At 46.7% G+C, this 27,437-nt stretch overlaps 13 protein-coding genes and 2 non-coding genes across 15 annotated transcripts; 8 read left to right on the top strand and 7 right to left on the bottom strand.

The window, feature by feature from the left end:
- Window positions 1-175: 175 nt before the first annotated feature.
- On the top strand, window positions 176-247 carry METBIDRAFT_t197. Its single transcript has one exon. It is a non-coding gene; the product is annotated as a tRNA-Asp (tRNA).
- A 6-nt stretch (window positions 248-253) lies between these two features.
- On the top strand, window positions 254-324 carry METBIDRAFT_t198. Its single transcript has one exon. It is a non-coding gene; the product is annotated as a tRNA-Gly (tRNA).
- Window positions 325-901: 577 nt separating this feature from the next.
- METBIDRAFT_12950 (uncharacterized protein) lies at window positions 902-2,551 on the top strand (the record flags this gene model as incomplete). The annotated part of the gene is made up of 2 exons (XM_018854285.1): window positions 902-948; window positions 1,096-2,551. 2 exons carry the CDS (start codon window positions 902-904, stop codon window positions 2,549-2,551), a joined length of 1,503 nt encoding a protein of 500 aa, XP_018710444.1.
- Window positions 2,552-3,375: 824 nt separating this feature from the next.
- On the bottom strand, window positions 3,376-6,335 carry METBIDRAFT_79250 (uncharacterized protein; the record flags this gene model as incomplete). The annotated part of the gene is made up of 2 exons (XM_018859024.1): window positions 3,376-3,458; window positions 3,545-6,335. The coding sequence occupies 2 exons, from the start codon at window positions 6,333-6,335 to the stop codon at window positions 3,376-3,378; spliced, it is 2,874 nt and encodes a 957-aa protein (XP_018710443.1).
- A 418-nt stretch (window positions 6,336-6,753) lies between these two features.
- Window positions 6,754-8,361, bottom strand: METBIDRAFT_45511 (uncharacterized protein; the record flags this gene model as incomplete). Its single annotated transcript, XM_018857925.1, has 1 exon — window positions 6,754-8,361. The coding sequence occupies one exon, from the start codon at window positions 8,359-8,361 to the stop codon at window positions 6,754-6,756; it is 1,608 nt and encodes a 535-aa protein (XP_018710442.1).
- A 402-nt stretch (window positions 8,362-8,763) lies between these two features.
- METBIDRAFT_32940 (uncharacterized protein) lies at window positions 8,764-10,408 on the bottom strand. The gene has a single exon (XM_018856167.1). It carries the CDS (start codon window positions 10,141-10,143, stop codon window positions 8,848-8,850), a length of 1,296 nt encoding a protein of 431 aa, XP_018710441.1. The 5' UTR covers window positions 10,144-10,408; the 3' UTR covers window positions 8,764-8,847.
- A 130-nt stretch (window positions 10,409-10,538) lies between these two features.
- TSR1 (Tsr1p) lies at window positions 10,539-13,008 on the bottom strand. Its single transcript, XM_018856166.1, has one exon. It carries the CDS (start codon window positions 12,973-12,975, stop codon window positions 10,651-10,653), a length of 2,325 nt encoding a protein of 774 aa, XP_018710440.1. The 5' UTR covers window positions 12,976-13,008; the 3' UTR covers window positions 10,539-10,650.
- Window positions 13,009-13,623: 615 nt separating this feature from the next.
- Window positions 13,624-13,794, top strand: METBIDRAFT_45622 (40S ribosomal protein uS14; the record flags this gene model as incomplete). The annotated part of the gene is made up of 1 exon (XM_018857937.1): window positions 13,624-13,794. The coding sequence occupies one exon, from the start codon at window positions 13,624-13,626 to the stop codon at window positions 13,792-13,794; it is 171 nt and encodes a 56-aa protein (XP_018710439.1).
- An 855-nt stretch (window positions 13,795-14,649) lies between these two features.
- METBIDRAFT_32938 (uncharacterized protein) lies at window positions 14,650-15,183 on the top strand. Its single transcript, XM_018856165.1, has 2 exons — window positions 14,650-14,746; window positions 14,824-15,183. The coding sequence occupies exons 1-2, from the start codon at window positions 14,655-14,657 to the stop codon at window positions 15,032-15,034; spliced, it is 303 nt and encodes a 100-aa protein (XP_018710438.1). The 5' UTR covers window positions 14,650-14,654; the 3' UTR covers window positions 15,035-15,183.
- METBIDRAFT_209872 (uncharacterized protein) lies at window positions 15,117-17,223 on the top strand. The gene has a single exon (XM_018855027.1). It carries the CDS (start codon window positions 15,241-15,243, stop codon window positions 17,158-17,160), a length of 1,920 nt encoding a protein of 639 aa, XP_018710437.1. The 5' UTR covers window positions 15,117-15,240; the 3' UTR covers window positions 17,161-17,223.
- On the bottom strand, window positions 17,224-20,164 carry SSY5 (Ssy5p). Its single transcript, XM_018855026.1, has one exon. It carries the CDS (start codon window positions 19,691-19,693, stop codon window positions 17,288-17,290), a length of 2,406 nt encoding a protein of 801 aa, XP_018710436.1. The 5' UTR covers window positions 19,694-20,164; the 3' UTR covers window positions 17,224-17,287.
- A 471-nt stretch (window positions 20,165-20,635) lies between these two features.
- Window positions 20,636-22,012, top strand: METBIDRAFT_12942 (fructose-2,6-bisphosphatase; the record flags this gene model as incomplete). The annotated part of the gene is made up of 1 exon (XM_018854284.1): window positions 20,636-22,012. One exon carries the CDS (start codon window positions 20,636-20,638, stop codon window positions 22,010-22,012), a length of 1,377 nt encoding a protein of 458 aa, XP_018710435.1.
- A 150-nt stretch (window positions 22,013-22,162) lies between these two features.
- METBIDRAFT_72666 (E2 SUMO-conjugating protein) lies at window positions 22,163-22,678 on the bottom strand (the record flags this gene model as incomplete). The annotated part of the gene is made up of 1 exon (XM_018858407.1): window positions 22,163-22,678. Exon 1 carries the CDS (start codon window positions 22,637-22,639, stop codon window positions 22,163-22,165), a length of 477 nt encoding a protein of 158 aa, XP_018710434.1. The 5' UTR covers window positions 22,640-22,678.
- A 1,086-nt stretch (window positions 22,679-23,764) lies between these two features.
- Window positions 23,765-24,613, top strand: PEX19 (Pex19p; the record flags this gene model as incomplete). Its single annotated transcript, XM_018855332.2, has 1 exon — window positions 23,765-24,613. A coding segment is annotated over one exon (849 nt), but the record flags the coding sequence as incomplete, so codon positions are not given.
- A 32-nt stretch (window positions 24,614-24,645) lies between these two features.
- On the bottom strand, window positions 24,646-26,967 carry METBIDRAFT_79240 (AAA family ATPase; the record flags this gene model as incomplete). Its single annotated transcript, XM_018859023.1, has 1 exon — window positions 24,646-26,967. One exon carries the CDS (start codon window positions 26,965-26,967, stop codon window positions 24,646-24,648), a length of 2,322 nt encoding a protein of 773 aa, XP_018710432.1.
- Window positions 26,968-27,437: the final 470 nt, after the last annotated feature.

The raw sequence follows: 27,437 nt of genomic DNA, 5'->3' as shown, positions 1-27,437 counted from the left end.
TAGATTCATCTGATTAAAGGGGCAAAACTATATAACAATTCATCTTATTACACCCATTTAAAATTCCTGCGGGGTAATGTCATGCTAGGCCTTCCCTATATACAGAATGTAGAATAGGATGCCAATAATAGTATTAATGCGATATAGCTACAAACACACAAACCCCAACATTAAATCCGTGATAGTTTAGTGGCTAGAATTACCGCTTGTCGCGCGGTAGACCGGGGTTCAATTCCCCGTCGCGGAGCTCACTGCGCAGCTTGTTTAGTGGTAAAATCCAACGTTGCCATCGTTGGGCCCCCGGTTCGATTCCGGGGCTGCGCAACTTTTTGAAAATTTCACATCTTTATATATCTTGGCTGGCGTCGAGGTATATTTTTCTGCTACGAGCAGGTCTACTGCCCCTGAAAAACCTGTTTCCATTTGGCATCTGCAGAAGGATATTGTAGGATGCATGACAAATGCGAGCGGTTCCGCATAAAATAGCCAAAGACCAATTTTCAGAAGCGTGTTAATTGGCACTATATTTGGATGTTTGCCCAAGCTACTCCGCCCAGATGAATTATCAAAGTTTCATTCATATATGCGATCTTCATTGAAGCGACTACTACAGAAGGCTTATCCTAGGAATCCATGACGTAATATCCAATACATAAACAGATACGAGCCAAGATGGCCGACCAGGCCGTGACTAACAGAAGGGGGTGGGTCAATTTTCGACACTTGGTACGTATCTGGTAGCTGCCTAAAAGCTCTTTCATATGTTAAATGTAAAGTTTTCGCTCATCATAGTTTTGCCCCTTTAATCAGATGAATCTACCAAAAAAAATGATTACCGCATTTTTAGAGGGAGAATGAAGTCGATTCGAATGCGCAGGTATGAACGAGGTAATTTCCTAATATGGATTTCGCAGCCAGCCACGCGGTTACAGGCGGAGCTCACCGCAGGTGAGACGCGAGATGGATTTCAGTTCACCGTCAACCTTTTAATTCTAGTCAAATATCAAACAATACTTTTGTACGGTGAGAATCTTACGGCTGTGATAATCTTTCAACTAGCTGAAATAATCAAGATTTTTGCATTACATTGTACAGTATGCTGGTAGTAGTGGGCCACACGAAATGGCCAGAAAATCTTGGCCTGTTGGTGTCATCTCAGACAACACTCATAAAAGACAAACCCGTCACGAAGTATCCAAAGGAAAGATACTCAAGTCATCCGATAGATCTGCAATATTTGACACAGTCGAATGAAGAATCGAACGTCATAAGGAAAAGGAATGCTATCTCCACCAAAACTCATAGGAGACCACCTTCTGGACTCTTCGACATACTATACGATGAAAACCCGACGAAGTCACATAGTCACACCATCAGTTCTGATTTTCCACCAGAGAAACTCAAATCGCCAAGCTACATCGAGATTGAGAGAGCAATATTAGCAGGTCACACTCTAAGAAGCGATCGAAATTCTCCTCACGCCCCAACCGTAACGATGATTGACGAAAAGCTTCCTCGATCTGGGTCCATAATATCCAATGATGCCAGTATTCGACATAGAGGCACCATTAAACGCCGAAATAAGATGACACGGCGTGAACCTTCGGACCATGCTGCAGTGCTGTTGTCACTGGTATTATCTGTTCATTCACAAGCAGAAAAAGTCAGTTCTGGTAGGCCGAAACGGTCAAGGCTTTTTTCAGTCTTTCCTGTCAGGCGAAGAACCTCGTACAAGTATTATCCAATACAAAGAAGAGAACAGGTCCTGCGATTTACTTCTCAGAAAGAAGTGGATGACTATTTTCTGATCAATAATATCACATCCTTGATGAAGGAGCTACTCCCTAGTACAATGGCAAACTTTGAGTACAAGAAACTCAGACGCCCTAATCCGCTTCTTGTATCACATCCGGTTAGATTTGATATGTCTCCTGATGCATGCTTTACTAGACTCGATATCGACCCAACTGCCAGACATGAGTCCAAACACGTTACTGAACACGTCAGGTCTTGTTATAAATTAGGCCCAAATACACTCGCATCAGAACACGGATGCAGAAACAGTCAATCAAAAAGCCCGGAAATTGCCAGACACAGATCTTTTCTCAGCGCAGTTTATACCAATTACCAAAGAATAACTTTTGCCGGCAAGAGACAAATTCCTTTGAAATTGGAGACAGTGCTCCCCTTGGAAAACAAAATGATAACTGATAGCGAAAGGGATAGTCTCAACACTCAGATACTAATGGAAGTTTTACTTCGTCGAACGGTCGCTGCAAAAATTGAATTCAGGCTAAACCAAAGCAGAAAGATGCACAATAAACCAACAAAAGACTTTACGAATATTTCCGGATCTTTGACATCCTCAGTATCAAATTTAGGGTCTCGAGAAAGTCAGCCTATAAGGTATGATGGCAAATACAGTCATTCTTCGAAGAGCAAGGATAAAAAATCGAAGATCAGACATAATTTTGAAACAACTTCAAGTGAATCTGGTGATCGTGTTATACTTTCTAATTCAGCGCGCTTCCCTTCCCCGCAAATCTCATGAAAAACTAGTTGTATCAGAATCCATGATCTACATCAATTAGAGACTGACGTCATAATGAGACTCTCAAATTTTGGAGAATACCAATATCTCAAAAGATTCGGGTTGATATTTTAGTTGGTGGTGCTAATGTTGATGGGTTTTATATATCCCCCAGTCAATTACCAAAGATGGGTAGATAACGACATCAAATCGATTTATGAAAAATAACTTGAGCAATGATCATTATTCCAGATACTTAATTCAAGTCTGGATCGGCATATCCAATTGTGGTGAACACTCACATTATTATCGAGACCGAAAAAGAATAAGTTGTATCTTTTTTTGTGAAATAATGACAATTATCTCTCCACAATATGATATGTGTCATTTTGTGGCGAGGTTTCTGTGTCAAGGTTTCTGTGTCAAGAAGTTGCAAATCCCGCTCCTCAAAGAGAATCTTTCTTGAGTGTTTTGGCTGTTCCCATTTCTCGTGCCGAGGCAGACGAGCTTCAGCTGGTGTCTGCGAAGTACCAAACATCTTTCCGTGAAAACATTTCTGATGCAGAAAGACTAAAATAACTGATTATTGATCACAGCTTCGTACTGCGAAGAAGTTCAAAAGGTATTAATGAGTTCTTGCCATTTTCTCAGGTTTTGATTTCTCCTATTTATCCCTCTTTTACTTGAGAATCACCGGTTGACACGCCAATGGTTCGTGAACGTCCATACATTTTACAATATTATATACAAACACGTAATTTATGATTCTCATGGTCTACTTGAATTCTAGTCAAGGGATTTGAATCGTATGCAAATATAAACAGTCCGCGGTGAAGATGAACTAGCTATTTCAAGTTTTGAGTTGAACGAGACTGAATCTTTCTTTTGATCACCTCTTCAGTCTTGTTTGATGATCTCCCATGGGTGCCTGAAAAAAATAGTCGGGCATGAATGCCTTCGACTCAGAACTAGGAAATGCAGCAGAAGATGGGTTTCTGGCACTCGGGATCCTACTCGCGTCATCAAGTCCCTCAGGTGATTTTTGTTCGAAATTTGCTATCTCATGGAGTTCGCTTATTTTTGCGAACTTATCTACCATTTCGTGAATCCTTTTTTTTCTCGTTGATAATTGTAATCCCATTGTAGAACTACCTGCGCCTATGGCAGAAGGCGTCGTGACTGGTGTTGAAATAGATGGTGTGTGCTGTTGAATTCCACTATTTTGGGTGAACAATGTCAATGAAGTCAAGCGGTTCCTCAATGTTGTATACGTAGATGACTGAGGCATGATCATCAATATCCCATACAAAGTCTTGTACAAGTAAGGATGTTTCTCGGGTTCAAGAAGTTGGAGCCTTAGTTTAAGGAAAATGTGAGATTCTAGTAATTGCACCAAAACATCTAATTGTGCTAACAATTGGAATGTCACTTCCAGTTCCGCCAAACATTTGATAATCAAGTAGGCCAATTCATAATTGGAAGTTAAAAGACAAAGCGACAATACGCTAGGGGTGTTGTGACACCAGCTTTTGAAGAGGGTGGAAAAAAGAGCCCAGTCTTCGGCCTTGCAAATATCAATACTTTTCAATTTCTTCCTGAAGCTCTGAAGCTCTGCAGTAGTGAGCAAAATATTGTTGAACGTGACAACTATATTGCTTAAGAACTCAAGATTGGAGTTCTCATATGAGACCAAGACCTCTGATAATGATTCAAAAATGCGCTCTGAGCTTATGGATACGCATAATCTTCTAATGATGAACTCAACCTTGCTTCTTGACAATATTGCTTGCCCGCCATTCGTCGCAGAGTTTTGGTACGCTGTTGGTAACTTTCCCAAATCCGGACCATCTGTCTCAAAGAATGAGACTAATTTGATCATAAAGTCTTTAAAAAACTCATGATTGTCCTCCGAAATTTGAGCGACAAGTTTCAACACTTTCAGAACAACATCATTACTTGCATCAACGGAGGATTTCAATAGGGCAGTTAAGTCAAGACTGAATTGTTTGTTTGTGGGCATTGTCGAATCGCTGCTCAAATCTTGAGGAAAGAAGCTGGAACGATAATTTGAGTACAAGAATGTCAACCACTCCAAACTTGTCAATCTCGCAAGTTCATTAATCGACAGAAGACACTCATTCATAACAACTTCTATTGTTTTCATCAAATAGAATTCCAAAAACTCATCATATGACTCCTTGTTCAAACCTTGAATAAAGCTCTCACTGACTTCGTTTATCGCTGACTCACTCGTACCCAGGAAACTGATCAAATTTGGATCCTCCGATTGATTTGCATGCAACAGAATCAAGTATGTTCTCAAGGAGTCACTAAAGCTGAGGAACTGGTTTCTTAGTTCAATGTCATTGTGATCGTCGGTGAACGATACATTTTGCATGATGATGGACACACAATCTGGAAGATACTTCGAAAAACTAGTTGGGCTGATAAGAATGATTTCGTGCAACCACCTCAAGGCAATCGATTGGATTTCCAAATACACATCATGACTCTCGCCCGCAAGGTCGTTCGCTTTGAATTCTTGAATATTCGAGCCGACTGTTGGTGGTCTCAAGAAAGAAAGCAATATATCAATTATTCGAGGGAAATCAATAAAAATGTCTTGTCCATTCACGAATAAGGAGTTATCATCAAGTTCGTTGCTGGAGAATGAAATCTCTGGATCAGCACCCACTTTCAGGGGATCAGCTTTCCTGATGATTGTAGTTGAGTTTGATTTAATGGAAATGGAATCGTGATCAGTGCGCTGGTTTTGCAGAATGGACAACCTATCGAGGTTCTCGCCCAATTCTTCGCTTGCCTCAGGGTTTATTTCGACCCCATCAGTATTGACTTCACGCTTACTCTTGATAGCCTCTTCATCAATCTTCTTTCTTCGATCCTTGATAATTTGCAATCTTCTAACTTCGTACTTCACTTTATAGATGGCTTTGATTTCCTTCAAGAAGATGTTGAGCAAATTTTGAGTTTCAATGCGGACGTCTGAGGGGCACCCATTCATGAAAAAGCGGAGAAGAGGATTAAGAAAGTTTGGGAGAAATGTTATTAGCTCGGATGAAGGGATGTCATCAAAGAGTTCTAGCCAACTCAACAAAAACTTCTTTGCAAAGGGCTCAATGGTGTACATGCGCTCGAGAAGAGTAGGAATAAAGCGTGGCAACAGAAAGGCCTTCAGCGGGTCCTGAACGTTGTTCACTTGCACAGAGAGACCATCAGGAGTGATTATGTGCGACTGAATATCGTGGCTTTCCTCGTTTTGCTGGTGCAACATCGAAACATAGCTGGACGACTTTGCACTCACAATGTCTTTGATCAATCGATCTAGAATGTCCGCGGCATTTTTGACCGAAGATTCAGTGTCAGTGACCAAAATACATAAGATATCAAACACCTCGTTGAAGTATAGCAAGATTTCGCCTCGAGCAACTTTGGCTATGTTGTACAAGGACTCACACGCGTAGTAACGCACACGAGCATCCGTGTCTCTGAAAACAGCAAAGATCGGGCGCACAATCTGCTCGAGAAAATATGCGATGGTTAAAGACCCGAGCGCAACGGACACGCTTCCAAGTGCGGTGATAGCACCCATTTTCCCTGACGTCGAGCCTTCATTAGCCAACTCGGTGAGCTCAGCAATGATTTTATATATCAGCGGACTATCCTTGTTCGCCAACGCAGCCTTCGTGAGGCCCTCAATTTGAAAGGCCGTGGCTTTTCTCTTCTCATATATATGATTCAGAAGATCCTTTAAGAGCGCCGCGTCCAAAATCCTTGGTTCTGTCATTTGCACAAGATTGAACGACTATAGAGAAGATTTGGAAAACACTAATTTGGTTCGGTTGGGTCTTAACCGTCCTTTTATAAATCACAGAAGCACAGAGCAGGCGACTCCAGCAAATGCAAAGCAGGTGTTTTTTTCGTTGGCGCGTGTGTTGTTCTTGACCTGTTAATAATTCCTACATCGTGGACAACCATTTCAACGAGTGCGCGCGGCAGTACACAACGAGACAGTAAAAGTTCAATACATGACTCTATAAAAGTCTGTTTTTTCGATGTCAGAAATGATTTTATGAGATGCTTACCATTCAAATAATTTATGAGATTACTGAGAAGTCAATGACGTGTCTTCTGAGTATGCAAAAGTTTACGCCTGTTCTTGCTTCAACAAGAATGTGTCTAGACTTGTCATCCTTGTATGTCATTCAAGCGTCCACTTTTCTTCGCTTACCATCCAGCTCCTTTGACCACTTTTCAGCGTAAAACTGATCATCTTCCTGCTCTTCAGAACCGTCTTGACTGTCGACTTCTATTTGCTCGTAATCGTATTCTTCCGACGATGCACGTTCATCTCCACTCGAGCTTTTGATTTCAGACTCCGCAGCAATCGGCTCCAATTCAGGAATACTGGATAAATGGTGCTCCCAAGCTACCGTGCCAAATGACTCTTCGGTCGGCTTACCAGGCAAGATATTCTGCAACACCTCAAGATCGTCTTCGCCAGCGAAATCTTTAATCTCCGGTAATTGCACATTAAACTTAATGTAAAGGTCTCCGCGTTTGTATGATGCGACATCTCTCTTAAATTTGGACCCATTGCTTTGGTAAAACTTACCATTCTTGATGGTTTCATTTATGGGCATTCCCAAACCCTTGACGAGTTTCGGAATCCCCAGGTTAATGGTTCCAATCACTTCTCCAGAGTTGACCAATGGATGGATCGAATCATTAAGACGTTTTTTACCATGTACATTCACATAGAGAATAACATCTTCTCCCATTCTGGGAAAGTCCAGGATGACTAGCCTTCCCCCTAATAATGCGGTTTTCAAATCAATGTCATACTCCATGAAAAGATCGTTCCCCTGTCTCACCAAAAACGGGTGCGGCTGCTCTTCCAAATGGATAATGACGTCTCCAGGAGTAAGGTTCTTGCCTTCATCCGACTGCCCTAGAAGAATACATTTATCCCCGTTCTTGGAGCCTGGAGGAATGGACACCTTTAAGAGTTTCGTCTCCATTCTGTAGCCCTGATCACATCTGTCACACAAATCCTCTGTTCGGGAGTAGATGCCCGTCCCCCGACACGAATGACAATCTCGCTTTTCTTGAAATTGAGCAAAGTGGTCAGTGACCTGAATGATTATTCTGCCACTTCCTTCACACGTCACGCAGGTTTTAGGATGGAAACAGCCCATGCCGTTGCACGTTGAACATTTGGTCATTTTTGGGAGCAGAAACTTCGCCTCTTTGCCATGGTACATATCAGCCAAAGTAACTTTGAAGTTGTGATGAATGCTTGTTCCTTTCTTGGATTTTTTGGACCCGTTGCCAATATCCGGACGGATAATTGTTGTTGGTGATGAGGTGTTTACATTTGGCCCACCAGCGGTAAAATTCATGCCCGGCACATGTGGCTGGCCAAAATGCTGACCAAAATGACCATTCGAACCAAAAGCAGAAGACATGTCGTTAAAGAGCTGGGAAAAAATTGTCTGTTCGAAGCCAAATCCGGGTGTTCGAGGTTGTTGGTTCACATTGAACCCTCTTCCTGGCTGTTGAGGCGGAGCATCTGCGAAAGACCCATCTAAACCTCTGGTTCCGTATACGTCGTATATACCTCGCTGGCGAGGGTCTTTTAGAATTTCATACGCCCGAGAGAGGTCTTTGAATTTCTCGGTGGACTCTGGATTGTGATTCGTCTTATCAGGATGGTATTTGAGGGCCAATTTCTTGTATGATTTTGTGATTTGGTCAACCGTTGCCGTAGCAGGGACCATTAGTAGGTCGTAGAGTTGCGTTTCACAGACCATTAGTGGAGTATTATAGCATGTATTGTTTGATACAAGGTGCCGCAGGAGGTATGTGGCAAAATTATCTTCAAACTAGGAAATTCGTGACAGATAAGCCTTGTGAAATAAATAAAAGGAACAATAAATAAAACTTGTCGGAAAAATTTGTCAGGCAAAGAAAACTGATACTTATTGGCCGAGATGAAAAACGTAGAATATTTGGAGCTGATGCCTCTCATCTGAAAACCTTTGTAGAATGTAGGCTATGGAATTCGATACCCTTCTTTGATCTGCGGGGAGTGCACGGCGGGCAGACTCACACGCGTAGCAGTTTCCGCTTATGGAGCTTGATCACGTGACACGATAAGCGTGCTTGTCCAGCCGCTCGAGATTTACCATTGCGTGACTTGCTACGAAACAAAAGCACGAAGATCATCACATAATATACTAAATGACGTAGATCATCAAAAAAATCCAGCGGCAAGAAAGTAACTGCATTTTTATGAGCTAAGAATGACCCAACATCTCATCTCTAAAGTGGCGCTGGAAATTCACTCTTCTTGGCTTAGTCATTCGTTCATGAACGTTTCTTGCCTTAGCCTCCAATTTTCTCATTTCCTTCTCTTGCTTCGACACCTGGAAATCAGTGAGACCTGGGGCAAACCTCCGGTCTACTAATGCAACTGTCCTTTCCGATTCATTCCACTCCCTGGCCATGGGGCGATTTGGCCTTTGCTGCCTGACCATTGCCCTGTGACCGATAACAGAACCATTAGGTAGCACAACATCAGAAGTCGCATCTTCAACATCTTCTCTAGTTCCAATATCTTCGTATTCGGAATCGTCAGAAGCGGGGCGGAAGGCTACGCTCTTCTTCTTCCTCATACTGTTGATTCTAAGTGGTTGGCGATCAACGGTGTCAAAGTTATAAAACTCGGCAACAACCTCTCTAGCCTCTTCAGTTTCATATGGAATGCGACAGTGTCCCTTAGAAGTAAGATGCAGCCGGATGCTTTCCAAACTTTTACCGTCAAACCCGCAAACTAGACAATCATGATCCACGGTAACCACCTCATTGATAAACGTGAGAAGACCAGCTAGATCGACGAGGAACGATCTTTCGGGTATATATAGGGCGTGCCTATTGGTCATGTGCTTAATATTTTGCTCGATCTCATGATTGTTCTTGCCACAATAGAAGCAGTAATGGTTGGGAAGTACATGTGTCGCCTCTTCATCGAAATGGTCCTCTTCTATATCGGTACCTGAGCTGTCTTCATCACTTTCGTGTATGAGACTCCACTCGCTGTCGTCAGAATAGTTGATCTCGGAGTTGGTATCGACGGTAGATTCTACTTCTGACAAATTCACGGACTCACCAAGAGAAAACTCCGAGAATTCGGATGCGACGGAAGCTGCTGGGCTCTGCGATCTCTGCAGAATTGATGGAATATCCTCAACAGTGATACGGCCACGAACTTGCCCGCGAGCTAATTGCTTTAAATCCTTTTTCGTCAACTGTCTTTCTCCTTTACCAGACCTTCTGCGGTGGTTTATGTGAAATCCCAACTCGTCCTCGTCGGCCGGCTCCTCGTCCGCAGATTTCTGGGACGCCAAAACTTTTTCTGCAAATACTTCGGACAGGATGCCTGGCAAACCGGCCACTTTTCTTTTTAAGTTATATCTGTGCCATTCTGTCTTCATGTGTTGGCGTTGTATTTCAGCTGACAAAAAGCGGATTCCACAAGTATTACATGTGAATCCAGCAGTTGTGGGATTGGAACCTTGTGGCAAATAGTTCATGATTGACAAGCCGGGCTTAGGAAAGCAAAGTGGGGATAAAAAAGCTAGGATGCACAGTCATTGCTTGCCTGAGATGCGGGTGCGTACATTGCCACCCTTGGTGAGAGGAGCCTAAATATGCGAAACCGCATCACAGTTTACGTACTCCCCGCCAAATGAGAATGGACAACAGCCCCCAACCCAGGTTATTGATTGAATGGAGTGGTTACAAAAGTCAGGCTTGTCGCGGGACATTGTTTTTTTAATCCAAAAAAAACCCATTTATCCCAGCATGCAATGTTTACCATGCCCATAGTTCGCCCTATTGTATGACCGCGAACCTTACTGTACTTACTTGCGAGTAGGTTCATGTATAGGGTTCAGGAAGCACGGCCTTATGCCATCAAAATACTACCGAGTACGCCGGGACCGTCCAAGAGAATAAAACCGGGATAGTTCTTTCTTTTTACACACCACATATATCCTATTGTACATAGTTCTTGCTCACCTGAATTGAATACATCGCAATTACTGGTTCCACAAGTAAGAAGGGCCAGGCCAAACACGTCTGTAAAGCGCCATGCCAATGACATCCTGTGCACTGAGCCTGCCGTCGAAAGTAGACTTGAAGTAGCCATGCGTGCCCAAACTCTCCTTGATGAAACCGGTTCTGCCAGACTTGGTGAACAACGGCACCGCCTTGAACCACTCAATGTCCTCTGAGTTGAAAAACATATATCTGACAGTAATAAGTCTCTTGTGGATTTTGACAGCATGTCCAGTCAACACGACCCTTTCGGCCATAACCCGAGTGTGGTCGCAGTTCAAGAACGTGCCCTGCCCAACAAGTTCCAACAGGCCATCAGCCTTCTGTTTGAAGAAGATGGCTGGAGCATTGTAGAAAAGAGCCGGGGCAATTGCGGTGGCAACACAAGTGTCTCCGAAATGGGCAAATCTCTGGAACTTGTGAACGTTGTTAGCGTTGTTAGAGCCCTGACTGAACGTAGGCGAGATGACTTGACGCCTGAAGCCGTATTGAACCACGAGCGCCTCTCCAGAAGGCAAGGGCTTTTCGTAGTCCTCCCAGGTTTTGAAAGAGAAGTTTGTCACGGAAAGCTTGTGCTCGTGGGGCAAGAGCGAGTAGATGATGAAGGGCTTTTCGCTGATCAGAACATCGTCCAAAATGTATTTGGGGGCTCTGATGTAAAGACGCACGCGGGTGCCAATTACCACCTGAGCCTCTTTGACGGCGTCTTTCTGCAACTTGTTTTTCGTGGCCTTGTAGCTGCTGATCCTGAGCAATCTGCTGTACAAACTTGGACGCTGGGAGTCTTGCTCATCCCAGTCCCAGTCACATGTGCCCAAAGACTTGATGCCCCTGTACTCACGGAGCTTCTCGCGTGCAAGCTCCTTGGGGTCCAACTCGATTTCGTCAGGGAACTCCCTGTCTTCATTCTCCAACTTTCTGAACTGCCTCAACTGCTCTTCCTCCTCTTCTGGAGACAAGTCCATGAAGTGCTCGGACTGGAAGTCGCCAGCTTCGGTAGGCTCGTACTCGGTGGCAGCAGTTCCCTGTTCCACGTCCATTTCCTCATCGACGTCCTGGTCCATCATCGCCGCGTCAAGCTCGTCGTCGTCGTCGTCATCGAGGTCGGAAGCTCCCTCCAAGACGTCGTCCAAGAGCCATTTGTTCTGATACTCTGAGGTGCCCTTGGGGGCCTTGTATCTTCTGGCACTGCCAGTGTCGCCATCGTTGAAGTAGTTCTTACCCTCCATGCGGATACCCGTGCCATGCACGTCGTAGTCGAGCTCGTCGAAGTCGTTGTCCATGTCGACTTCCTCCGGGTTCAAGTCGTCCAAGGACTCTTGCTCCTCGGTGGGGGCAAAGGTTTGCAGCTGATCGTTCTTGTGCTTGGCGACCTTTTCAATGCGCTCTAGCTGGAAGTCGCCATGCCCGTTGATGTGCACGAGTCTGTTTGCGTTGAAGCCGGTTCCCCTGGCAACACCTTCGACAACAATGTAGCCTGCATCGTTGGCGTCCGAGGCATGCCACGAGACGTCGCTGGCCACCAAGTAGCCCCTGGAGTCTCTCCAGTTGACCGACTTGGGGAATTTCTGAGAGATGAACCTGAGACAATTGAGCGCCTCGCTCTTGTTTTCGATGGCGTACAACTTCTCCTCGGTGGGGAAGAAGTGCGAGAAGAACGACTCCAAGGACTGCTTGACGTCGGCCTGGAAATTCTTCTTGGGGTATGCCGATACAAGGTTGGACACGACACCCACGGCAGTGGCAATGCCTTGTGCAATCACGGCACGCAAGATCTGCTCGCCATACTCCTTGTCAACCTCCTCCTCTGCAGAGAGGCCGAAGATCACGTAGTCCGAGACCTTGGCTGCATCCAAAATGGCAATCAAGTTGGTGGGCTCGGGCAAAATAAAGCGTGTCGTGCACTTGAACTTGTCCAACTTCAAGCTGGTCACAGAGGGCGCAACAAAGTCGACTTGTGCAGCCAGCTCGTCGTCATTGGTGGATGTAATGAGCTGCGTGAGGATCCCCGCAGCAGAAACGTCTTGCGTCAACGAGATCACAGTGATGATCTTTTCCGCGGCATTGCTGCCCTCGAACAATTTGCGCACAAGCTTGGTGTCAAGGATTTTCTTGTCTTTCAACTGCTTGGCAGTGTTTTTGCGCTCGAGCTTGCTGAGCACACGGGTGGCTTTATTGGATCCAGCTGCGGCCTTCTCGACCTTGCCCTTGTACTGGTTTTTCAACTGCCCCTTGGTGGCATGTTTGGACTTGAAAGGCTTGTGGTCGTTTTTGAGCGTCGATCTGTGCGAGTGGCCACCTGCCATATTTGAAAGATGCGGTAGCTTGGCGTGGATCGGATACCTGTGGAGATGGGCTAATTTTCGTATCTACCGAGTCCGATGGGGCCGCTCAGCTCATCGCGCGAGCCTGGTGCGCCCAGGGCTGAAGCCCTAGATTCATACGCGATCACTTGGCGAGTGTGCCTCTGCACAGTGCACCCCACGTCAGTGCACCACGGGTCCGGCTGCTGTACGTCCCGCACGGCCCATATGCACACCCACGAAAATTTTCCCTCCACCGCACCTCTGATACATCATACGTATTCCACGCAATCCAGGATTCCTTCCAAAACATATCCAAAAGTTATAAATGTATGTCCTGCCAACGACCGCACGATATCCACGACTCCCCTTTTGTATCTGGGAATCACCACTCCACAATGTGCTGCACCTGAAGGGCAATATTTGAGATGGCTGGCGCCCTTTGGGCTACCTTTCTGGCCCCTCTGGAAATTTGCACGCGGACGCTTTGTTTGCATGGGCCCTGAACTTATACATAGAAGTATAACCGAAGGCTGTCACGCAATGGGCTGGAAAGTCCATCTGCCAGATGAGTAGATTTCTGCATCACTCGCAGACATGGTTGAATCGTGGGATACTTACCCTCAGACTTGTACTAACTACTCTAGCAATATGGCTCACGAAAACGTTTGGTTCTCCCACCCAAGAAACTTCGGTAAGGGTTCTAGAAAGTGCAGAGTTTGCGCTTCTCACTCTGGTTTGATCAGAAAGTACGGTTTGGACATCTGTCGTCAATGCTTCAGAGAGAGAGCCACTGACATCGGTTTCAGCAAGAACCGTTAAACAAACCAAAATTCTCCTGTTATCATGTGTATTTAGAGAATAAAAACATAATTGTTCACATGAGTGTAGAGTTGTAGGCTTCACCGCTTGTTGAATGACATGGCGTGAGGGGGTACTGGGGACCGCATCTCAGAATTTAGCGTAGGATGAGGCAGTCAAGCCTAGGGCAGATTAGCTTTTCTCCAAAGGGCTTCGGTCTACTTTGCGTTCTGGGGTAGGATGACTTACTACAAGGCGAGAGTTGGATACGTATCTACGGAAAGAAATGTGCCCCTTTTATATCGACATTCAATATCCATCGCCTCACTGAAGAGACCCATCGGATATCAAACTTCCTATAGGGTAAATGACTGCTCTTGGGAATGCAATATAATAATATATATGGCAACGGTGATGACTTGACAATTTGCATCATCCCGTCGTGGCAAATACTCCCGTATACTTTTTGATTGGGGAAAAAAGGAAAGCAGAAGAAGACGCTGCGGACCCGTGTCTTTATATAGTGGCGCGGTAGGAGCACGACTCGCGAACGAAAGGTCCACTTCATAGTGTTCCATGCCAAGTAGGGCTGCGAGGGCTGAAATGGATCATGTGTTGGTATCCATAAGGGTGCAAAGAATCCCAAGACACACCGCTGATATTGTAAAATTTTATGTCATTGCGGCACTGGTGGAATTTCAAGGCATTTCACGGCATTTCATGAACCGCTTCTAAGTTTGGCGGGTCTCTGACTATTATGTACTCGATTTGCCGAGCGGGTTGGCCCAGCCTGGTCATAGCGCGCCCCGCGAAAATATTACAGTACGTTCCAGAACTATACCCCTCCAGAAACAAAATTAAGCGTTCAGCTCTACACACAAATGTCGGGCATAGGCGGGAAAGCTTTTTCTATCATAGCCGTGGGAGCTATCGGATGGTACACCGGAGTCAAATTCTGGAGACCCCTCATCATGTATGTATAGCCGCAGTGTGCTGATGTATGGAGCAGTTTGACCAATGTGGAGACAGAACCTACTAACGCTACTTTAGTGAGCAACTCGAGAAAGACAACAATCTCGATAAGGGACTCGTGCCTCCAGAGTATGTGGACGATGCTCCAAAGAATTGGGAGGATGTAAAGAGTCTTTGGAAAACATCGTTACATCCAGAGCAGCACCCATTGGACGTGCGTGGAGCTGAGCAAGCAGCCAATATCGCATCGTCTGAGTTGGCCAAAATCAGAGAAAACGGGAACAAATAAAATAGCATAAATATATGTGGCGAGGAAGTCTATAAACGAACGATCATTGTTTTGCAATAAACGAGGATACACATGTCTCATCACTACCATGTGCATATTGGCGATACATCTGGGGACCTCCACCTGTGCCGCGCCTACATATAGCGTAGACAAGGGCCTCAAAAGCTCATCTCCTCCCCTACTGAAAGATTTGTATTCACAAGAAAATGGGAAAATTAAGGAAAGGAAGAAAAAACCAACGAGGCAGGCTTAATCCGGTGGCCAAGAAGATGGGGTCAAACGCCTCCAAACAGGAAATCAAGGACGAAACCTTGCGTCAAAACAAAATCGTACCTTTGATCGGCAAGTTGTCCTCATCTGCACCAAACGATAGGTCGGTCGCTTTGAGTGCCATCACTGTGCTTGCTGAAGACGAGAGAATGAGAAAAATCTTGTTGAAAGAGCGCTTGGTACCCACCGTTATGGAACAAACACTCAACGACTCCAACGAAGAGCTTGTCGTGGAGTCATTTGGTCTTTTAAGAAACTTGACTATCGAGGAGGGTTACGAGGTGGCCAAGTTTTTATGGCGCTCAAACATCTGGGCTTCTATCGAAAGTGGGCTTACCAAAATCGAGAACTCGCTCAAGTTTATGCAATCAGAGCCAAAAGGCATCGACAAGAAAATCACACACATGTTGTTTGACTTCATCGAGAATGTACTTTCTCTCATCGTGCTGATTGCTAGCTGTTCAGACGACCTTTATGAGAGTATATACTCGAAAATTGGCCGTGTTGTGAATCTTGTTATCGACGCACTCAACTGGAACATAGCAAAGTTGAGGACAGTGAAATTGTTCAACTCCCTTTTGGACTTCATCTATGAGTTTGCCTCCGACTCCGCGGAATTTATCACATCATTGGCCGATATGCCCTCATTTTCATTACCCAAATTGCTCGAGGCTGTTCAGCTGCCAGCCCACAAGAACAACAACTTGGGCAAGATCTACGTGCAGGGAATTTACTTTCATTTCCTCGAAGTCAAAGGAGATGAAACCACTACTAAAGATAACGCGTGTGCTCATTTATTAAAAGCCACATTTGACACGGTCACCAGCATTGACATCAACAATGTCAAGACTTGTTTATCTACTGCTGATAACGCACATGAACCAATACAAAAGCCAAAACCAGATGAAAAACTCGAAGATATCGATGTACCTTTCGGCGGCGAGTCTGCTGAAAAAATAAATGCACGTTCTGATCTTCAGGCAATTGACATTTCCATCGACTTGTTCACAAGCATATGCGAATACCTTGCTTTGAATGAGAGCGAAATCCAAGAACAGACATCTTTGAATGAGTCGCTTATCAATCTCTTCTTGGATGTTGCCCACCCTTCATATATGCATCTCCTAACTTTTGATCAAGAAAATGACGAAATTCTTCAGTTAACCTCGAAGTTGCTTATTGCTTACAACAACATGTGCTGGCTCTTCTTGTCCATGGATGCTATTCCAACTGCGTGGTATAGTAAGATTCCAGAATTATGGGAAGCCGCTGAAAAAGTTGCCAAGACTGAGAATTTGGAATACCAGCGTTTGACATTGAATATTTTCTGGGCCCTCACTAAGTCAGTCGGACCTGAGGTGAAGGATAAAGTATCTTTGGAAGACGTGAAAGGCCTTTTGACAAAATGCAACCTTTTGACTTCAAGCATGGGAGAGGCTAAAGAGCTTGATCTTTCATCCCTTGAATACGTTTTGTCTGCTATTGGGTTCCTCGGCAGTATAGCACAAGTGATCGGTAATACAGAGATTACGAGTGAAGTTTCTCAGCTTTTAGTTGTCTTGATCAGACATTTTGCCGCGTCTCAGAATAACATGAAAGAGGCAAAGGCAATCGAGATTCCGATCGAGTGTTTGAACTTACTTTATGACATCTTTGGGGATGCCAGCTACGAGTATGACCTCCCAGTGTTTGTACAACAGAATTATTTGCAAAAGTTAGAGGAGTTGGAGCCAATTGTTAAATCTTGTTATAAGCATATTGACAAGAACAAGAACCCAGAATTAAAGCTCCGCGCGGAGGAAGCCTGGACCAACTTGGGTAGATTCATCCAGTACAAGAAAAGCGAGAGACAATAATGTTAAAGCTGGCACACAGTTACTTTTTTACATTAACAATTAGAAACTCTATATTCGATAGATTTTTCAAACCCTCTAGTTTTGTTTCGTAGTAGAGCCAATTGATCAGGGGTGATGGTGTCTTTGTTTAATCAAGTTCAGGTGGAAAAGCCTCTTCATCGACAAGACTCTCGTAGTCACTATCGGATTCACTGTCCAGACTAGACTCACTATCCGGTTCATCCACTCCATCACTAGAGTCCACTGATTCCGGCACATTATCATGTTTCTCGGGCACACCTACTACACCCCATTTGATCTTGGTGACTTCCTCAAGCCTCTCAAGTATTTCCGTCATCGGTGTGAAGAGCCCAAACTGGCGGGATTCTCCATCGTAGGAATGAAGCATACCAGCGACACCCAAACCTTTAGTTTCCAGACTGCCCCGAACATCCTCTAGCTTTGTCAAAATCCATGCCCCACTATCGCCGCCTGCAGCAAAAGAAGTGGTACTCTCAGCGGAGTTCACGACAAATTCCGAAGAGTGGATTGCTCCGTCCATCCAGTATACTAGTTTTATACCGTTCAAGTTTCCTTTGGTGAACTTTGTAGTTGAGCCATACTTGAAAACAGGTATTCCGTTCATGTTAAAAGTCCCGTCACCGTTACGCGTGGAAGTGGAAACCATGGAGTCCACTTCACGGACACTATTCAATTCGCTCTCCTTTGTATGACGTCTAAGATCAATCATTCTTCGCACATATAAATTTTCGAACATCAACGATGGATCAAACTCATTGAAAGCGACATCGTCACCTAAATAGTTTTGATCGCAGTGTATCATTTTGTTGACTTTAATGATAGCCAAGTCACTCAAGCGTTTGTCTTGCAACAATGCGCCATCCTTATAGTTTTTGGCCTGTATGAGAGTTCTTTCACCCCAAATGATTTGGCCGAATCTGGTCTTTGGGAGATTTTTTTTTGCCGATTCCCCCTGAACAGCCAGCGACTTCACTTTTTTCATCGGAAATAATTCGTCAATTTGATTGATAATAGAGCTATACGCCACATGCGAGTCAATACGGCTAATGTACCCTTGCGTAGAAAACTTATCATGCTCGCTCAAGAGAGCATGCTTGTAAAGACTTATGAGTACAGCCAGAGGCGAAGAGATATATGGGTAGTCTGGGCCTTCGCCTTTGGTTTCAAGGCATACATGTCCACAAGAAATTGCAAATTTGGAGTTTGCGTATGACCGAAGATGGGGCAGCTGCTGTTTGTCGATGATCGGGTAAATGAATCCACCCATTGTGCCACTAATTCTCGCAGAAGTTTCTGTGGAGAGCGATAGTGACATTGGAGGGCGAGACGGATCCAAAGGTGTTCTGAATGGAAGTTTAAACTTGTGGGAGAAATCCGTAGGTTCTTGAGACACAAATGTTTCTGTTTTTTGTGAGGACACAGTTGCAGCCCCTAGCTCAATTCTGTTCTTTGCAACAATGACATGGATATCATCATAAAAATCCTGAATTGTAGTGGCAATTGTTGAATGATGATTGCCAATTGTTCGATATCCAAAATACAAACAGAGGACGTTCATATCTTTGCTTATTCCACGAGCAATAGGTGCAATAAAAGACCCATTTTGCTCGTTGACACCGAAATCATAGCTTGAGATTTTTGCCATGATTTTTCTAATTGAACCTTCGTTTTTATGTGGCTTTCCATCGTTCACGCCTATTGCGTAGTTGCAGGGCCTCGTCATACTTGCCAGAGCCAGCTGCGCAGAGTATATCGTGGTGCTTTTTAGTGTGCGGTTAAAGTCGTTGAAAGTTTTACACATAAGCAACTTGAGTTTCACGTATGCGTCATCTTGAAGAAGATTGTCGTAAAAATGCAAGTAGGTCTTGAGAATCCTCCGCACATCGTCATTATTGTAAGAGTTGAAACTCCACAGAACAAGGAAAGGTACAGAGTTCATGAATTTGATGTACTCCTCAAAAAAATTGATAATACCAATCACTGTGGTCGAAAGAGTTGAAACTGAGTTTGTGTACTGGCTCAGAAGAAACGAAATGTCTTGCCATAGCACATGTAGTTTGTCTGATATGAGTCGCAACTGAGAGGCGGGATCGCCACTGTTCCCAGCTACGTCATCATTCTGTGTATCTTCGGAAGCCTCCAATATCTGCAACGTCTGGCCGAAAGGAGCGCCCCTGTTGTAATTTTTCTTTGATCTCGAGCTTGTGTTGGAAAAATATGATGACTGTCTAGTGGAATGAGACACTCTGCTGGAGAACAAAGACCGATCGGGCTGAAGGGAGCTTTCTGCAACCAGAGATTCCACGGCCGAAATAGAAGGATTTAAATTTAGACTTGTATCATTTGTGAAGTTTCCATGGCTCTCGTTCACGAACATGGGTTGAAGTTCTTTGAGAGAGTCAGATTCCGAGAGAAGTGATTCTGTGCCTGGCGCTGCGGCTGCCAGCTCTGCCTCGGGGTCTTGCAGCTTTTTCAGCTTCCCAAGAAGTTTGTTCATTTTTCTGGACGCCATATGTTGTGTTATTGGAGTCGACAGAGTTCAAGTGCGATGCTGGTAAGAGCGTACCCACTAGTTTTTCTCTTCGCACGCTCTGAGGTTCGGGGCCGCATTCGCCGCGCCTCTATATACGAGCTACATAAGCTGGAATTGAGGGAATAGAGATCACGATATCTTGCAAGTATAATTTCTAACTGTAAACTGATCTCGAGAATCCAAATATGCCACGCCTATATGATGGGAAAATTTAGCGAGCCTCGCTCTGTTCAATCAATTTTTCATTTTAAAATAGTTTTTCTGTCGAGGCCCCTGGTAAGGGGAATGACTCAGGAAATTGTTCCACAGAATATCAACCATACATATCATTCTGCTAAGAGTCACGTTACAAATGAGCCGGGGCTTGAAATCAATGAAGCAGATTTACACTTAAATATTAAATTTTATACGTCTTGCTAAAAGATCGTAATTTAGCACAGCACCGCCTCAGGTGCAACAGACCAACCACGCTGGCGTGACCTGTCCAGTACCCTCGGAGCGGGGACTCCGTGTACTATTTTTTGGAGCAAACTGTGGAATTTATGCATGTTGGTGTTGAAGTTTCGATAGAATCAAATGAAACAATATCGAATGAAATAAAACGACATGACCAATTTTTGGCCCCGACAGTCTATTGCACCAGGTCCGAAAACAGCAAATGAAAGTCACCCGATCCGCGAAAAAATCTGGGGAATCTCAGCACACTGTATATAACGTCTTGGCCAACGCAAAACCTCCACCATAAAAAAGGCTAGTCCTTCCAAAGTCACACACCATCCTCTCCGTACTATTCCCCACATACTTTTTGAACGCATAGAGTCCTGAGATTTTCCTCATCTCCTCTTTGCCAAAGCCCCTTTCATCTGCTGTTCCCAGAACGTCGGGGAAAAAGTCACGCGTACCTGTCCACCACCTTCCATAATGCCCGTATACTCTGTCTCCCACGTCGAAAACGTCAGAATATGTGTGATCATGGTGGGATTGCCTGCCAGAGGCAAGTCCTTGATTGCACAGAAAATTGTGCGGTATCTCCTGTGGCTTTCTATTGCGGCCAAGTGTTTTAGCGTGGGCAGCTATAGAAGAGCGTTGGCGGGCACCTCGCCTATTTCTGCAGAGTTCTTCAGTCCCGACAACGAGGACGGCATCAGAACCCGAGGAAAGGCCATAGATATGGCAACCGCCGATATGATGCGGTGGTTCACAGAGGAACACGGTGTAGTGGGAATCATCGACGCCACCAATCTGACCCGTGAGAGAAGAGCAAGGTTGCTCAAGCTATGTCGGGAGAACTTGATCGAGCCTATCTTTTTGGAAAGCTGGTGTGATGACCCCGATGTGATCTTGTACAACAGCGCTGACGTGAAGACGACGTCGCCGGACTACGTGGACGTCGATCCGAATATCGCCACCAAGGACTTCTTGCTGCGGATCCAACACTACGAGAAGACATACGAGACAATGAATGTAGATGACGATAAGGACTTGACTTTTATTAAGTTGGTCAACGTTGGCTCGCAGATTATAGTCAACCGGATTGAGTCGTACTTGGAGTCTCGTATCGTGTACTACGTCATGAACTTACACATCAAGACCAGGAGCATTTGGTTGCTGAGACACGGCGAGTCCGAGTACAATTTGTCGGGAAAGATTGGAGGTGACTGCAATTTGTCGGAGCGCGGATGGAAATACGCCAAGAAACTCCCCGAGATTGTGCTCAAGTCCTTAGGAGAAGACAACGAACATACGAATTTGACTGTGTGGACGTCCACACTCAAGAGAACGCAACAAACGGCTTCTTTCTTGCCGTATGAGAAAAAGTTGGAGTGGAAGGCGCTAGACGAGTTGGACGCCGGCGAGTGTGACGGTATGACCTACGAGGAGATCGAGGAGCAGTTCCCAGAGGACTTCAAGGCCAGGGACGACAACAAGTACGAGTACCGGTACCGAGGAGGCGAGTCGTACCGCGACATTGTGATTCGGTTGGAGCCCATCATCATGGAGCTCGAGCGCCAGGAGAACATTCTCATCATCACGCATCAGGCCGTGTTGCGCTGCTTGTACGCCTACTTCATGAACGTGCCCCAAGAAGAGAGCCCCTGGATGTCTATTCCGTTGCACACGTTGATTAAGTTGGAGCCCCGCGCGTATCTGACGCTAGTGACACGCATAAAAGCCGACATCCCCGCGGTCAGCACGTACAAGGAACGAGGCACCTCGCAGCTCGGCGAGCTGGAGGTCAACACGTCCGTGAGCAGAGACTTGATAAGCAACAGCTCCAACGAAACACCGGGTATATAGCCAGGGACGTGCGGCAAGATGCGCCGGGGCAAGTAGAGTATGGGTGGCAATAACATTCGGACATAGTATGCGGAGCTCTTATCAACATCGATTTTGATTTCGTAGGTATACATATTTTACAGAACACTTCACGCAGTGCGGGTGCCGCCCCTAGTTCGGCGTGTGGTATCTCTTGGCTTGATCCCGCACCTTCTTGTCGTATGTGGCGCGGTCCTTGCTGAAGGCCTTCCAGGCCGGCTCCTGGGCCGGAGAGTCCGGGTTGGGGGTGTTGAGAAGCTCCTGGATGCCCAACACAATCTGCTTCAACGTGATGGCCGGGCGCCAGTCCTGCGATTCGTTCAATATGGACAAGCACACCGTGCCACTGGGGTACACGTTTGGATGGTAGAAGCCCTGGGGGAACATGACCTTGGGTGGCTTGGACGGGTACTCCTCGGAAAAGGTGATGGTGATGGGATATGTGGCGTCTGCCCAGAGCGTGTTTGGCTTGCCGGGGATCCCCGCCTCCCAGTGGGTCAAGTCCAAGCCGCCGTCCTCAGCTTTCTTGGGGCGGGCATAAAATCCAAACGGATGGTCCTTCCGCCATTGCTTTCTTTCTTCCTGCAAGCGGGTTTTACAGAGCGACATAGTTGGTTCTTTGGTGTGGAAAAGGCCTGTGCCGGCGGGAGGGTCTGGGGTAGGGTAGAGATATGGGGGGGGGGGCCAAGCAGAGGTGTTTTTTTTCCTTCTCGCGGTGCGGGTCTGGCTCCAGGGCGCCGTGCGCGCGGCGCCTATGGGGCCAGGGAAATCTTGGTTGGGGCGAGCGGCTTCAGGCCCTGGAAGTGCGCACTTGCTGGGTCGCCTACTACCTGGGTGGGTTTTGCAGCCACGGCAGACCTATGCCCCCGGTCTTGAATGGGAAAAACGAGGGTATTAGCATGCTCCAATGGGGCACTTCGGATGTTCTTTGAGTTTACAGGGTATCTGTGTTTGTAGGGTATACAAGTCGAGGCCTTGTGTGAGAGGCTTTTGGCATGTCGCAGCTGCTTCCAACGGCCAGTGGGCATCCAAGCAGACAAACTTCCAGCAGAAGTGATTCTTTTTTTTTGCGTAGACGGGGAAATGCTTGGGAAATGCTTGTGGTGGCCCTGCTAGACAAGACACTGCCGTGATATCGGACTCTGATGAATAATCCAGAGATAGAGCTCTCAAAACCGCGGCTGACAGACTGCCGTGGAGTATGTGTGGCGGGCTTTCTTTGGGGACTCGTATTCTTCTAGGACGCGGTGACGAGTACTCTTGGGTGATGAGCATTCTTGGTATTGAGAATCATGGAAGTCCTGATCTGGAAGCCTCGCGGATCTAGCCAACCGGTTGTATTGGGGTACGCTCGCGGGATCAGAGGCGCACCGGTGTGAAGAACCCAATAATACGCCGAATCGTGCCACGCCCATTTTTCTCCTGATATTCTTTTCATTTACACTCCTTCAATCCCACAACCCAGACAAGCGACGCAGAGCCCCCGAACCACATCTGCTGGAAAAACGTGTAAGGTATGCGTTCGCTCCGCTTATCAAAGTGGAGGGCCTCGGGCGCCAGGCCGTTCTCTCACCGCGGCCCGCGGACCAGCCCCGCATGAAGATACGCCCCACCTTCTTTTTTTCTTCGACGTTCATAAAAACCGGCACGCTCAACTTCCAGAATCATAAAACACTTATCATGGCGAGTGAAGAAAAAGCCGCGTCTATGCCGCCCACAGCTGACCTCGAAGACGACGACTTGGACGATTTGTTGGATGAGTTTGACGAGCAGGTCTTGAGCAAGCCGCCCGGCGCACTGGTGGCGGAGAGCCAGGATGGGCTTGCGGCAGAAACCGACAAGAATGCAAGCGCCACCCTCAATGATGAGTTCAAGCATAACATCGAGGATTTAATCAAGGATCTCAACATCGAGGACCCCGAGGCCAAGACGCAGTTCGAGCAATTAGTCAAGCAATTCGAAGAATCGCACATGGAGGAGGCCAAGAACGCACAGACGCCTCAGAACTTCGACAACGTCATGAAGGACACGATGGAGCGCTTGAAGAAGTCAGGGGAGAGTATCGATGAACAAATGAAAAAAGACCCATCTGCCGGAAATCCGGAAGACATGCTCACCCAGTTGTTGGCAGGCTTGGGTGATGGCTCTGCGGGGGACGGCGATCTTGATATGTCCAAGCTCTTGACAGACATGTTGGATCAATTGTCGTCGAAGGAGGTTCTTTACGAACCCATAAGGGATTTGAACGCGAAGTTCCCGGAATACCTAAAGGAGAATGAGGGGAAGATCTCTGCCGAAGATCATACAAACTACACCAAGCAGTACGAGGTTACGAAGGAAATATTGGCGGTTTTCGATGCTCCGGGATATGACAACAATAACCTGCAGCACAGGGATAACGTCAACTCCTTGCTAGAATCATTGCAGGAGCTAGGGAACCCTCCTACAGAACTAGTTGGTGACGAAAATGACTTCCCAGGGTTCGGCGGTGGCACCGGTGCCAGTTCTGGTTTGGACTTTGATTCAAACGACTTGCCGAAGGACTTCGAAAATAATTTGGAAGAAGGATGCAAGCAAACGTAAATTAGACAGATTATTCCAGTTAATGCGGCCGTTCACATGCTCAATCCACTGCGGTGGGCAAAGTCCTTGTAGTATTCAAGCATCTCCGGTGTGATACCCCGGGAGATCCCCTTCAACGCATGTTCGAAATGGCGCTCCTCAACGTTGTGTGTGTTTTTGTTCTCCATGATCGCCGCAAGCCCCGCCTCTTGACATAGAAGCGCCACCTCGGCACCCGAACAGCCTTCTGTGGATTGCGCTAGCTTTGTAAACAACGCTTCTGAATCACGCACATCAAACTTGGTGCATTTCTTGGTGATGAGGTCCAACCGAGCTTCAAGGTCGGGAGGTGAAACGTAGATGTGTCTGTCAAGACGACCTGGGCGCAACAAGGCAGAGTCAATCTCCGATGGCCTATTGGTGGCAGCAACCACAACCACTCCTTTAAGTTCTTCGACACCATCGATTTCGTTAAGCAACGACGTGAGAACATTTTGGGAAGCCAGGGTCGAGGCGTCTTCTCTGGAAGATGCAAGTGCGTCTATCTCATCAAAGAAAATAATGGAGGGAGCAGCTGCGCGTGCTTTTCTGAAGATCTCTCTGATGGTGCGTTCACTCTCACCGACGTATTTGTTGAAGATCTCAGGGCCTTTCACGGCCAAGAAGTTGAGCCCAGACTCCGAGGCCAAAGCCTTGGCTGTGAGAGTCTTGGAACATCCTGGGGGCCCATACAACAACACACCTTTAGGGGAAGATATACCCAAGCGCAGAAACGTTTCTGCCGCTTCAAGAGGCAACTGGACAACTTCTGTGAGTTTCTGTTTCAACTCATGCTGTCCAGAGATATCGCTCCACGAGACTTTGGGCATCTCCAAAAAGATTTCACGCATGGCAGATGGGCGTATGTCCACGAGTGCGGCTTCGAGGTCACGACATTCAACTTTAGTCAGAGGGTCGAGATGGTCGATGTGGGCCAAGTTGGCCATGCCCGAAGAATTCCCGTCACCCGTATCCAGGCCTTGGATTCCTCGGGCAATGGCCTTCATTACACCCTCCCGGCACAAGGCCGACAAGTCGGCACCTACGTAGCCATGTGTCTTGGACGCGATGGTTATGACGTCGTCCTCCAGAATTTGGCATTTCTGTTGGTTCATCTTGGCTAGCTGTTTTCTCAAGATGTCCGCACGGGCCTCGACGTCCGGGATTCCAACCTCGACTTCTTGGTCGAAACGGCCGGGGCGTCTCAAGGCAGGATCAATGGAGTTCGGCCTGTTTGTCGCTCCAACAACAACAACTCTGCCCGCATCACCCATGCCGTCCATCATGGTCAAGAGCGTCGCTACCACTCGGGACTCGGTTTCTCCTGCGTCTTCCAGGCCTCTCTTGGGAGCCAACGAATCGATCTCATCCATGAATATGATTGCTGGCTGGTATCTGACGGCCTCGGCAAACAAGTCACGCAATGCATTTTCGGTCTCTCCCAAGTACTTTGACACAATCAGCGGCCCGTTGACCATGAGCACGTGGGCATCGGATTCATGCGCCACGCAACGAAGAAGCATGGTTTTGCCGGTTCCGGGGGGTCCATGCAAGAGAATGCCGCGTGGTGGGGATATGCCAAAGTCCAGGAACAAGGAGGCGTGATGAAGCGGGATCTGGACCGTGGAGCGGAGAAGCGAGATGGGCTTATCGAGCCCACCCACCTGGTCAAATGCATAAGGGCGTGGTAGTCTGGGGAACTGCGTGGGGTCAACATCATAGTCCACGATGCCAATGTCCGTGTTTGGGATGCAGAGATGAGGCGGCGACACAAAAAGCTCTTTACTCGCTTCTGAGATGGAAAGCCCGGCCATTTGGGCCGAGACAGAGGCTATGGAACTGGCCGAAGAGGCGTTCAGGTCGATTCCCACGACCCGGATCGTCAGGTCTTTGCACGGGATCAGGAGCCCCGGATGAAGCAAACCTGCTTTCTTCAAAGCGGCCTTCGCCGATTTCTCGTCGATCCGGCCCTCGATTCGTGCACGCACAGCTTGTGCAAACGGCACCTGTTTCTGGTATCTGCTGATGGAGATACGGTCTCCCAAGAGAAGGCCCGCCAACGCGCGCGTTGCCTTTGGAACAAGGACCACGTTGAGCTCCTCGGATTCGTCTGTATGGTCAACCAATGTGAGAACATCAGAGCCACCTTCCTTGGATACCACCACGAACTGGCCAGGCGAAAGCTCCAATGCCTGCGCGATCTCTGGGTGTAGGTACACGGTCGTATGGCTCTTCAGAGTCGGTCTTGTGATGAACAGTTTCGGGACCTTTATTTTCTTTCCCTCTGCTGGCGCAGCATTGGGGGCGGTGGTTTTTTTCTTTGCTTTTGACGACATTTGATGGAGCGAGAGGTGAACGATGACGTGCGATGAGCTCTTGAATCACAGTATGGCATCACTATGCATTCCTGTGCGGGCCAACTCTGGTCCCGGGTATTAACGCACAGCCAATAATATATCTCGAAAACCAGTTGAAGATGGCTCCGAAATATATGTCATGATGCCTTTGATTGCGGGTTCTCCACTGAAGTCTGGTACTTGCAGTATCCGACATTATGGGCATCTGTGACTTTTTTTGGCCTGCCGTAGACAAAGCAGACGACACAGCGCTCACGTCTCAGAAATGCGGTGCGATGCCTCCGCCATATTCATTCGGGTGGAAAATTTCCCAGCCTCAACAGCCGCATGGCATGGCGAATCCATGAGAACAAAAACTACACAAACACACGGACTAGGTTTCTCTCGCATCTAAATAAAAGTGTACCGAGCAGCTTCGACGAAAACAGAACGACCACATGCAAATAAGC

This window comes from Metschnikowia bicuspidata (assembly GCF_001664035.1).
Source record: "Metschnikowia bicuspidata var. bicuspidata NRRL YB-4993 chromosome Unknown METBIscaffold_5, whole genome shotgun sequence".
NCBI lineage: Eukaryota > Fungi > Ascomycota > Pichiomycetes > Serinales > Metschnikowiaceae > Metschnikowia > Metschnikowia bicuspidata.
This window is presented reverse-complemented; position numbering and strand designations above follow the sequence as displayed.